Source organism: Sus scrofa, chromosome 14, assembly GCF_000003025.6.
Source record: "Sus scrofa isolate TJ Tabasco breed Duroc chromosome 14, Sscrofa11.1, whole genome shotgun sequence".
In the NCBI taxonomy this organism is placed as follows: domain Eukaryota; kingdom Metazoa; phylum Chordata; class Mammalia; order Artiodactyla; family Suidae; genus Sus; species Sus scrofa.
Window position 1 is genome coordinate 54848602 of NC_010456.5, and position 12634 is coordinate 54861235.

The 12634-nt window shown below is 42.4% G+C and overlaps 1 protein-coding gene across 1 annotated transcript in view; it reads left to right on the plus strand.

Moving 5' to 3' along the window:
- Window positions 1–12634, plus strand: part of HEATR1 (HEAT repeat containing 1) — a 49801-nt gene that overhangs the window by 27529 nt on the left and 9638 nt on the right. Inside the window, 12 exon segments of the mRNA XM_021073757.1 lie at window positions 48–179; window positions 1316–1419; window positions 1588–1731; window positions 2343–2461; window positions 2554–2675; window positions 4148–4276; window positions 6302–6532; window positions 7244–7370; window positions 8629–8789; window positions 11422–11468; window positions 11577–11700; window positions 12307–12447. Of these exon segments, the coding sequence (XP_020929416.1) occupies window positions 48–179; window positions 1316–1419; window positions 1588–1731; window positions 2343–2461; window positions 2554–2675; window positions 4148–4276; window positions 6302–6532; window positions 7244–7370; window positions 8629–8789; window positions 11422–11468; window positions 11577–11700; window positions 12307–12447 (1581 nt within the window).

Genomic DNA, 12634 nt, shown 5'->3' on the forward strand with positions numbered 1-12634 from the left:
ATTTCAAGTTTGTTCATTGATCTCAAATGCCTTTTTCCTGCCTCTAGATTACGAAGCCATTCTTTGCAGCTATATCAGATGAAAAGGTTCAGCAGAAGCTTTTGTGCATGTTGTTTGATTTACTGGTGAACTGTAAAAATTCATGCTGTGCTCAGACTGTTAGCAGTGTTTTTAAAGGGGTAAGTTGCAGGCTTTGTTGCTTGTTTGTTTGTTTGTTTATTTATTTATTTATTTATTTGCTTTTTAGGGCCGCTCTCACAGCATATGGAAGTTTTTAGGCTAGAGGTCAAAACAGAGCTGCAGCTGCCGGCCTATATCACAGCCACAGCAGTGCAGGATCCAAGCTGAGTCTGCGACCTGCACCACAGCTCACGACAGTGCCGGATCCCTGACCCACTGAGTGAGGCCAGGGATCCAATCCACATCTTCATGGATTCTAGTTAGATTTGTTTCCACTGCTGCACAACAGGAACTCCCTTTGTCACTTGTTTATTAATGTTTCTTCTTGCCCATGTAACACCATGTTTAAGCATCCTCCATTTTATGATTCCTCTAGGAAGTCACACATTCCCATTAGGCAGACTCATGGAAAAATAGGTCAGAGTTATGTGTCTTCACTATTTTTCCTGTACGAAGTAGTTATAGTTTTGAATAGATCCCTGTGTGTTAGTTTGGACCTTTCTCATACTGGGGAGGATCTATCTCTTATGCAAGGAACAGGAATGGATGGTGACTTGATGTCCAGCTGGGTAGCAGACTATTCTACTTAATCTACACAATCGATTAATGACACACAGAATAGAATTGAGAACTGCTCATTGTTTTATGTGTATTGAAACCTACCTGTAGTTCAGAATAACCACTTAGTTACTCTGTGTTTTGCTTTGTTGTACTTCTTAGGAAAACACCTTCACAGAAATAGATGATAGTATAGTAAAATTCCGCTTGTCCAGATTCTGCAGCTCTCACAATGTTACATAATATACCTGGATTTCTAAATCAAGTGGAACAAACTAAGTCACAGAGCAGTGTGTATAATGTGCTCCTGTGTGTGTGTGTGTGTGTGTGTGTGTGTGTGTGCGTGCGTGCGCGCGTATAATCTTCATAGAGCTGTTGGTTTATGGAACATTTCCCAAAGAAAACATAAGAAATTATCAGTGGGATTTGCCTTTAGGCTTGGGTTGGGCTCTAGAGTCTTAAGGAAACATAAAAGTGGGCAGAAATGTTTTCATTATATCTCTTTAGTCAGCGTTGACTGCTCTATAATTTTATCCCATGGAACTCTGTCTTCACCCATTCTTCCTTTGTGTTTCAGATTTCTGTTAACGCTGAGCAAATCAGAATAGAACTGGAGCCACCAGATAAAACCAAGTCCTTAGGCACGATTCAGCAAACACGAAGGCAGAAAATGCAGCAGAAGTAAGAGCCTCCTGTGTGGTGAAAACATTGTTGTCCTTTGGGTTTGAATGTGGTGGAGCTGTTGTGATTTTTTGATACCGTCACGTTGGCATAATCAGGTATACAGCAGTCTTTACTTAGCATTGGTAGTGTTTGCTTTTCTAACTTTTTGTCTGGTCTGTTTCTCAGAAAATCACAAGATCTAGAATCTGTTCAGGAAGTTGGAGTTTCTTACTGGCAAAGAGTAACCCTCATCCTAGAATTACTGCAGCACAAAAAGAAACTCAGAAGTCCTCAGATATTGATACCGACTCTTTTTAACCTGCTGTCAAGGTAATGACACTTGCCCTTGATCTGTAAGATTCTAGTTCTTGCCCATCTTATTTAACATTCTCTTTTCACATTCTCTCCTTGCTTATTAGCTGGTCTGTAAAATAAAGCAAATTGAATACTGTAATTGAAAAATGTAAAGAATGGTTATAGAAGCCCATTGCCAAGGGCCCAAAACTACACTTCATCCTGATTTCATAGAACTGAAACATTCTCCCCTTACAGTCTGCTTTCCTTCTTCTCTTTCAATACCATGTCCTGGGCCATCATTCCTTGTACTTAAGGCATTATATTTTGTGCATTATTAGATAGGAATAGTTTTATGCATTGAATTGTGGATGTGTGCTCTCATCTGAAAAGAAAGTAATTCTCTAGGTTGTCCTTTTAGAAGATGCAAAATAGGTTGATGGAAAGGGTAATAGAAAGGATAAGTAATTCAACATTACCATCTATCTACATTAGAAGAATCAGAGTTAGAAATCTTGCGTTGTGTTTGTAGAGTGGATGCTTAATATTAATATTTTACTGAGTGTCCTAGACAGTGGTCTTTAATGCAACATTGAGATCGTACAACTCTTTCACTTCTCATCATTTCTCTTCTGGGGATCCCAAAGGTGTTTAGAGCCTTTGCCACCGGAGCAGGGAAGTATGGAATACACCAAACAGTTAATTCTTAGTTGTTTGCTTAACATCTGCCAGAAGCTCTCTCCAGATGGCAGCAAGATACCAAAAGGTACGCGCTTTGCTGGAAGCGAAGGGGCAGGCTTATCTACTTTGAGCATGAAGGCACCTACCACTAGGGATTCTTCATTTCTCACCCTGCAGATATTCTTGATGAGGAGAAGTTTAACGTGGAGCTGATAGTCCAGTGCATCCGAGTTTCCGAGATGCCTCAGACCCATCACCATGCCCTTTTACTTTTGGGTACTGTTGCTGGAATATTTCCTGTGAGTGTTCATGTTTTAATTCTTCCATGGAAATGCATAGGCGTACACTTAGTTGAATTCAGTTGAATCCAATTGATTTTTAGATCTTACAGGCCTGGTGGCCCTCTCAGCCTGTGAACTGGTTGATTCTAAGCTTTGGTGCCCCTTTTTGTAAAGTGGAGAATAATAGTAACCTTCTTTATAGGATTGTTGGGAGAAGGTGATGCCTGGTGCAGTGTAACAATCCAGTAAGTGGCACAGTATTAGTGTCATTTGAAAAAAAATCCTTTGATCCTCAGATAATCCTCACACAGCTTTCAACCAGTGACTTAAGAACATTAATTTCATTATCAGCTACCTCAGTTGAAGAAATTGTGTTCCTTATAGAAACACATCATTTAAAGATGTTGAAAGAGAGTGAAATGATTTTCACGTAGGGGATTTAGGTCAGAGGTTCTTCAGCCTTAATCTACTAAAATCGCATGTAGGTTTACTGTGTGTGGGATTTGTTTTTCTCCTTGGAATGGAGTCAGTAGCTCTCAAAGGGGTTGATAATCCAGAAACAATTCAGGGTCATTGATATTTTTCTTTTGTTTTTACTGAAATAGAGATCGTAGGCCATGAAATCCACCCATGTAGAGTGTATACTCAGTGGTTTGAGTATATTTCCAGTTGTACACACATCATCACCATCTTGTGCTTCCAGAACATTTTCATCAACCCCAGGAAGGCGCCCTGAATCCATTAGCCTTCCCTCCTCATTCCCTTTACCACCAGCCCCCCGGTAACCACGAGTCTGCTTTCTCTAATCTGGACATTGCCCATAAGTGGAATCATACAATAATGTGGCTTTTTCTGTGTCTCACTTTTTGCATTTTGCGTAGTGTTTTCAAGGGTTATCAGTTTTGAAGCTTGAATCAATATTCCATTTTTGGCTGAATAATGTACCATTGTATATACATACCACATTTATTTACCTGTTCATTAATTGATGGACATTTCAGTTGTCTCCATTTTTTTGGCTGTCATCAGTTATGCTGCTGTGAACCTTTGTATGGGAGGTTTTGTGTGAACATTTTTTTCAGTATTTTCAATAGGAGTGAAATTGCTGGTTCATATGTTACCTTTAACTTTCTGAGATGCTGTCAGACTATTTTCAAAGTGTCTGCACTGTTTTGTACCCTCCCATCGGTGTCTGAGGGTTCTCATTTCTCTACTCTCTCACCGTTGTTACTACCTGTCTTTTTTATTATGGTCATTCGTAGTGGGTATGAAGTCCTGTCTTCTGACTTGGATTTTGCATTTCCCTAATAACTGGTGTTGATCATCTTTTCATGTGCTTGTTGACCATTTGTTTATTTTTGGAGAAAGGTCATTGCAAATCCTTTGCCCATTTTTAATTTGAGTTATTTCTTTTATTGCTGAATGATACTGAATCACTAATAGGTGATGTGCTTAAAATGGAAAATATTGAAAAATGTGTTTTCTTTCAGGATAAAGTTCTACACAATATCATGTCTATTTTTACATTTATGGGAGCCAATGTGATGCGTCTAGATGACACCTACAGTTTTCAGGTTATTAGCAAGACAGTGAAAATGGTTATTCCAGCACTTATTCAGGTAATCTGTCTTTCTACCATCATTGGTGTTTGTTTGTTCATTTGCTTTTTTTAGGGCTGTGCCCACGGTATATGGATGGAAGTTCCCAGGCTAGAGGTCGAATTGGAGCTGCAACCGCTGGCCTACACCACAGCCACAGCAACCTGGGACCTGAGGCATGTCTACAACCTTCACCGTAGCTCGTGGTAATGCCGGATCATTTTTTTAATTTTTAAGATTTTGCAGGATTTCCTGCTGTGGCGCAACAGGATCAGCGGCATTTCTGTGGAGGCAGGATGCAGGTTTGATCCCCGGCTGGCACAGTGGGTTCAAGATCAAGCATTGCCACAGCTGCAGTATAAGTTGTAATTGTGGCTCAGATCTGATCCCTGACCTTGGAGCTCCATGTGCCGAGGAGCAGCCAAAAAAGGAAAAAAAAAAAAAAAAAAAAAAAAAGACTTCACGTAGCATGAAATTCCGGTAATGGTAAATAAGTGACATTAAAATCCTTTCTGATGCTCAGCTACTTGTGCCTTTTAAATTTTAGGGTGGTGAAGCTACAAAGTAATCTTGGAAATAATGTCTTTTCCAAAATTTTATGAACATACCCAGCAGTTCTGCCCCGTACCACAAGGGTATATGCATACAAGTGCCTTAACGTTCCTCTGAGAAACTGAGGACGTTGAGTCAGTTTGTTAAGACCCTCACGTAGGTCAACAAAGATAGAAGTTTTAGAGCTATGACCGCAATGGTGTTAAGTAGTTCAGCCAACATTTACCAAGCGTTCTCCAAGCTCAGTACGCAAAGAGATGAGTGAGACATGTCTCTGTCAGACTCGTCTCAAGAACAGAGCGAAGAATTTGCACTAAAGAGTAGCCTTGGAGATGAACAAGTGTGGTTATCCACTTGGTTTTTTGCTTACCTCCACTGTTGTTATTGTCTTTTCTTGCATTATTGACCATTTCACAGCTGTCAGTTGACCACACCCAGCACCTTCTCCTTTAAATCTTGATGTAAGGAGAGTTCCCGATGTGGCGCAGCAGAAATGAATCCAACTAGGAACCATGAGGTTGTGGGTTCGATCCCTGGCCTCACTCAGTGGGTTAAGGATCTGGCATTGCTGTGAACTGTGGTATGGGTCGCAGACGCAGCTTGGATCACGCGTTGCTGTGGATCTGGTGTAGGCCAGCAGCTATAGCTCCGATTAGACCCCTAGCCTGGGAAACTCCATATGCTGCAGGAATGGCCTTAGAAAAGGCAAAAAAAAAAAAATCTTGGGTAAGGTTGGTGTTCTCTGTGCCCAATAAGTTAGCCAGTACAGGACATGCATACAAAAAGGAGATAAGGATATGCATTAACATGAGAGATGCCGAAGAGCAGAAATAGGGAATGTCCATGTGAGCCCAGATGTCCACCAAGTTTCCTAACAAGTGGATGTTGAACTGGTGTAGGGAGGATAGGATCTGCTCCCTGGAGCGGCAGGCGGTCGCCCCTGGCCGTGTGCACAGTGCGTGTGAGGGATGCCAAGGCTGAGGCCAAGGCAGGAGCAAGTAGGGAGGGCCTTGTTTGTGCAAGTGTTTATTTCTTCCTTCTTTCTTTCCCTCAGCAACTATCTTTTGAGCACCAATACCAGAGTAAAATGGTTTGGACTTTATTCTGAAAGCAGCAGGGAGCTGTTATACCCTTCTCAAGGCAGAGCCCAAATCCTGCTTGACTTTTGTGGGACGGCCCAGGAGCCACTTGCTCTCAGTGTCAACCATGGCACCTGTCGTTTAGTGCCTCTGTTGTCTTTTCACATGTGCGTTGACTTGTAGAGGTGACATGTCTCCTTTGGGGCAGGGCTCGTGTCCTCCACGTTGCATCCCCTCAGGCCCCGTGGTGCCCAGGCCGTAAGCCACAGTCGTGGAGACTCACTGATTGGTCTTTATTATCAAAATTCCCTTGACAGCTTTTGGGGGCCCATCTGAAGGCTTTTCATGTCTCCTTAATGCTTGTCCTTGGAGGGTTATTAGCATCTGCTCACTGGTCCTACTTGCTGTCCTGCAGTCGGACAGAGGTGACTCTGTAGAAGTCACGAGAAACGTGGAGGACGTCGTGGTCAAAATCATTCACGTGTTTGTGGATGCACTGCCGCATGTTCCCGAGCACAGGCGCCTGCCCATCCTTGCTCAGCTCGTGGATACACTGGGTGCAGAACGCTTCCTCTGGGTTCTCCTCGTCCTGCTCTTTGAACAGTACGTCACTAAGACAGTGCTGGCGGCTGCCTACGGAGAAAAGGTCAGAACATAGCGAAAGGCAACACGAAAGAAAACGGGTGATGTTTTACAAGGGTTTTGCGTTACTTTCCACTTCAGATGTGGGGCTTTGTGTGCATGAGCTGACAGCGCCTGCTCAGAACTTCTTTTAAGGACATTTTTGGCATTCTGTGCAGCTGCTTTCAGAGCCGGAGCCCCTCTGAATACCCTCTGAAACAACAGGACTTCACCTGAGGGTGACCTGACACGAGGCTGTAGTCCGGCTGAGTGGGTCTGTTTTAAGCCCAGCAGAGTACGGCTGGGCAGTAATGAAACTGTGTCACATTCAAGGGGAAGAGAGGAGGGTCGATGTCATTGAAGTCAGGGAGATGCAGGTGACTCTTTTGAAGAGGGTAGAACTTACAGGTCTAGGGCTGCCTTTAAATGGCTTCTTAGAAATGGGACATAGGAACAGATCTAGAACCTACTCAAAGTAAAGCTGTATATGTCCAGTTCTATTGGGATCACACATCATAATGCATTTGTTCCTAGAGTTATACCTTATAACCCTCATAAATTGATTTTTTTATGTAAGGAGCTCAGTAACTGATTCCTCTGGCCGTACACACGACCACAAAGAATGGTATGGAGTGACTCTGTGCTAAGAACTATTTTTAAAATGTTTCCTTTATTTATACTTAGAAGTAACAAACATTTGAGAGATATAGTTCATTACCTATTTCTCTTTACATAGGATGCCATTTTAGAGGCAGACACTGAATTTTGGATTTCAGTCTGTTGTGAATTCAGTGTACAGCATCAGATACAAAGCTTGATGAATATCCTCGAGTACTTACTAAAGCTGCCGGAGGAGAAAGAAGGTGGGTATAAATCACATGTTAGGGAAGTATCACGTAATCTGGAAGCTTCGGAGAAGCAGAAGATGCAGCTCACCCTCAGGACCATAGCATGTCTTGAGGATTTTTTTGTTTTTTAGAGTAAGTTAGTAATTTTTAATTTGAGTATATGGTTGTTACTTCTTCAAACCTTTATGGAAAATAGTAGGATTTCTGCTTACCGTTTCACAAGTGCTGGTATGTTGGCTGTGGAGTGTCCCAGGTGTCTGGGGTGAATTATGGCAAAATGACCGCAAGTTAGTGGGACTTAACGAGCTATATCTAAGTTTCTCATGTAAATGTGTGTGAAGGAGTTCCATGGTGGCTCAGCAGGTTAAGGATCCAGTATTGTCACTGCTGTGGTACAGGTTTGATCCCTGGCCTGAGAACTTGCACATGTCCCAGGCATGGCGCCCCCGCAAAAGTGTGTCAAGACATTATAAGGGAAAAAAGGTACTACAGAAGTGGTAACTAAATACTAAAGTTTTACCATGTGAGTTCTTGAAAATTCAGTGATTACGCACCAGTGGGGCTGGCTTAAGAAAGGGTGGACATTTTGAATGTTCTTATTTCTCTGTCCTTCGGAGCAGAGCAGCGAGGTACATTAGGAAGAAGTCTCTGAAGACTGCAGGGCCTGTTTTCTGAGGGGCCAGCCAATTGCCCTGTTGTCCCTTCATGGCCCAGGTTTGGGAGGACGTGCTTCGGACCAAGTCTTCATTTTGAGCCCCTCTCTAGGATGTTTTTTTCACGGACCCCTAGCCAAGGGACCCCCAGCTCCTTTTATATCAGATACATTTGCATCTGGCATTCTCCAGTTTGGGGACCCACATCTTCAACTTTTAGAATTCTGTGTTGAAGGCGAGGGACGACCCTCCTTTGTGCTGTTGGGGCCACCAGAGTAAATGCCTCTGCAGCTTCAGAAACGGGGTGTGCAGCCAACTTAGACTCCTTCTCCCTCTTCCACTTGTTTGTCCTTAGTTACCTTGTTTTTTCTAGGTTTTAGTCTTACATACTGTATTCTCAGAGCTGTTACGCACTTTCTTGGTAATTATAACTTTTAGAAGAGGAAGAACTGGGTATAACAAATTATATGTATATGTGTAACAATGTGTATTGTATATTATGTGTAACAGGTTAACACATTTCTCTCTAGAAATTGCATCCATTTACCATGTTCATTATATCTGTATCTCTGTACTAAAGAAGATGAGTGAGGTCACTTGTTTTGTTGCTCTTTTTTCAGAAACCACTGCCAAAACAGTATCTAATAAGAGTGAATCACAAGAAGAAGTGCTTCAGGTCTTTAACATAGAGGCTCACACTAGCAAGCAGCTGCGGCATTTTAAATATTTGTCAGTGTCCTTCATGTCTCAGCTCCTGGCTTCCAATAATTTTATCAGAAAGGTGAATTCTTTAAATGTATTTATGATATGATTTTGCTTTTTCTGAAGCAGTTGGCATGTAGCTCGTGCAGATAGTACAGTTGACCTTAGGGCATGATCTACTGAGACTATGTATGGAAACTCCATGGCTCAGTGGTTCCACTCTCCAGTGTATACACATGCAGAAGTGTATGAATGCATGTGCTACAGACGTGTACGGGAATGTTCACAGCAGCCCAGGACTGGTGACAACCCAAGTGTCCATCAGCAATGGAGTGGACAAAGCGTCTGCTGTCATAAATGGACATCGGTGAGCCCGAGTGACAGTCGTCTGATGACCCATCAGCGTGACACAGAGGCAAAGAGGGCAAATACCAAAAAATGCCTCCTGCAGGCCCAGTTCTCTTTGGCTCTAGAAGTAATGGTAGTGTCTCTCTTTGGGAAGGAGAACAGGGTAGTAGAGGGGGTCAAGCAGGCAGGGATTCTGAGGTGCTGATAAGAGGCTGTTCTGTACCCAGATGGAGCAGCTGGAACACATACAGTCTGTGTACCTTTGTGTTTGTGGGTTAAACTTGAAACGAGGAGATAAAGAAACAGGAAGAAGGATCACGCTCACAACCAGGAATACAAGAAGGGCCTGGCATTCAAGTATCTGTTATTTACCTGCCTTAATGCATGAACAGATCCAGAAGGGAAACATCATTGAAACATTTAGAGAAATGGGTCGGTGAAGCCAGTACTTGCTCGTGACCTAAGAAAGTAGTCCTCAACTTTGTGAGACGAATGGACCTCCTCAGCCGGATGCGGACCCCTGTCAGGAGCCTGTAGTTGCCGGTACACTCGGGGATGAGACATTAGCCGGCTGCCTGTTCAAGTCTGAAACAAGTATAAACATCAGAAAAAGGATAATTGACAAACTGGTAGAACTAGTGGTTAGCTCAGCAAGCGCTCTTGATAGTGATCAGCACTGTCATTGCTGTTTCAAGCAAGCTCGCCAAGAACAGCAGTGGTGCGGGGGCTCGCAGGTGGGTCAGTGGGGGGCACACGTGCTGGACACGCCCGCCCCTGGGAAGGGCGCTCTGTGGCAGGAGGCATCCGAGGGCAGCGGGGAGAGAAAACCATCCACACTAGAGCAGGCTCCATTTGTTTTCCAAGTAGGAGGACTGGTCTCACATATACACAAGACAATTTTAGGTAGATTAAAAACCTCAGTGTGGAAAGGAGTACTTAGCACCTGAGAAGATCGAGTTGGCACACCATTGCAACCAGTGGGTGGAGAAGAATTTAAGAACTTCAGCAGAAGCCTCCATCAACAAAATGAAGAGAAAGCCGCAGACTAAGAGAAGGTTATTCATAAGTCAAAAAGTATCAGTTTCCATTAGAACAACTGGCAAAAAATATGAATTCACTAAAGAGGACTCACACATGGCCAGTGCGGTAAGACAGCCTCCCTAGCAAAGAGGAAATGCAGGTTAAATGGGATGCTGCTGTGATACTCATCAAACTGGCAAACATTTTAAAGTTGTTAATACCAAGAAGTCCCAAGGCTGTGGGGATGGGTTATTTTTGTACAGTGACAGGTAGCATGAGTCAGTATGGCTGCTTTAGAAGTCCCTTGGCAGTGTCCAGTCAAGTTGAAATGCTTATCTCCTGTGATCTGGCAGTTCCCTTTCTCTACAAAACGTGCCTAGATGCCCAAGGAGATATATTCTTTTTTAGCAGTATTACTATAAAGAAAAAAATGGCCATGAACTATCTACCCAGAGAGGTGGATGAGTAAATACATTGTGGTATATAGAGAAGAACACTGTGTAGTTAAATAAACTGGAACAACGTGAGTCACAACAGATCTCAGAAATCTAATTGGGAAAGCATGTTGCTGGCTGTTAGGTACTCTTTCTCTTATGTTTTAATGCAGTATAATTGATTTGTAATGTTGTGTTAAATTCTATTGATTCAATTATACGTGTATATTATCCATTCTTTTTCATATTCTTTTCCAAGACAGTTTCTCTGGGATATTAAATCTAGGTCCCTGTATTCTATAGTGGGACCTTGTTTATCCATTCTGTATATACTGGTGTGCATCTGATGTACTCTTCCATAACATTTAACATCAGATGGAAGTTTGTGGGGCATGGCCGGGGAGGAGATGGGACGAGGGAGCAGTACAGAGGGGACCACAGCTGTACACTTAATGTTTAACATCTTCAGATCACTCTTGGCCTAAGGAAAGGTTAGCATTTCATAAAATTAGTAGGTTAATGAGTGTTAACATTGGCTGTATTTTTCTGAATCTTGTAGTACTTTACAGATATTATGACTATAGAATGTGACCAAAACAAATGAAAAGACTCATTAAATTAAGGGAAATGGAGTTACTCAGGTTTGGTGGGGATGATCTGAACCTAATTAAATTGTAAAATCAGAAAACTCTGGTGGGGAGTTCCCTGGTGGCAGTGAGTTAAGGATCTGGCATTGTCACTGCTGTGGCGAGTTTCATCCCTGACCTGGAACTTCCACGTGCCAGGAGTGCAATCTGAAAAAAAGAAGGGAGGGAGGAAAGAAAGACTGAGGAATTTGAGTTGAATAGTCAAATGTTATTTTATCATCAGCTTCTACACTGTTCTAATGATGCCTTCTTTAAAAATTAGGTTGTTGAAAGTGGCGGTCCTCAGGTTTTGACAGGCCTTGAACAGAGGTATGTTACTTTTTTTAAAAAAAATTTTTATTTGGAAATAACTTCAGACTTTTCATCCAAAAGCTGGAATTCTACACAAAATTCTCATAGGAGTCCCCTGTGTTTTAGGTTGCTGGAAACAGTTCTTGGCTACATCCATGCCGTAGCCCGGTCCATGGAGAAAAATGCTGACAAGCTAACTGGGAAGTTCTGGCGTGCGCTCCTCAGTAAAGCTTATGACTTGCTGGATAAGGTGGGCTTTGTGTTTTATTACTGTTCTGTGTCACTGCAGAGCTATTTAACAAAGTTATACTTGAAGAATAAACTTAGCTGTCATTTCTCTGAATAGAACGCAGCTCAGATTTTTCTTGGAAAAGAATCTCTTGATCACTAGAGATGGTTTTATCTGAAAAACAGTTGTTTGCCTACCAATCCTGAGAACATGTGCCTCGATAAATACGGTACCTTAAACATTCAGTCATGTACTGCTATGTAAATAACGTGTGCCTCATTCAACTGGAATACCAGACAGATGCCGGGTAGGTGGAGTGTGTGTGGTGGTCCTTGGTAAAATCACTGGCCAAGACGTTAGGATCACTGTCGGAAATCCAGCTAAATTACTTAGCTGCATGGCATCGAGCAGTTCACGTCCTGTTAGCATCCTTTGTTGTTGTTGTTTTGTTTTTAATAAGTGTGGTTGTAATAACTGAAAGGTTAGTGTAAGAATTAAATAAGAAAGGGTGTGTGAAAAATGCCTCGCACTCAGAAGGTGTGCGCTGAATAGAAGTCGGTCTTGAGTGACCTTCCTTTTTTTTCTTTTTGCTTTTCCTTTTTTGTTAAATGTGAAACTGCTGTGTAGGTCAATGCCCTGCTGCCCACAGAAACATTCATCCCCGTGATTAGAGGGCTGCTGGAGAACCCACTGCCATCCGTGCGCCGCAAAGCTTTAGATCTTTTGAACAACAAGTTGCAGCAGAAAACTTCCTGGAAGAAGAAAATCGTAAGTGAAGACTGTCCAGCGGTCCCATTTACCGTCTTCACTTTAACAAAGAGTTGTATTGAATGCCTTCAATTTAAACTCCAGTGGTACAATTGAAATAGTGTATTATCTGAATATAATGCTGATTGTGTATTTAAAATGCAGTGTTAATTTTGATAGGAGCATGTTATATGTGTTACAAGAGTTC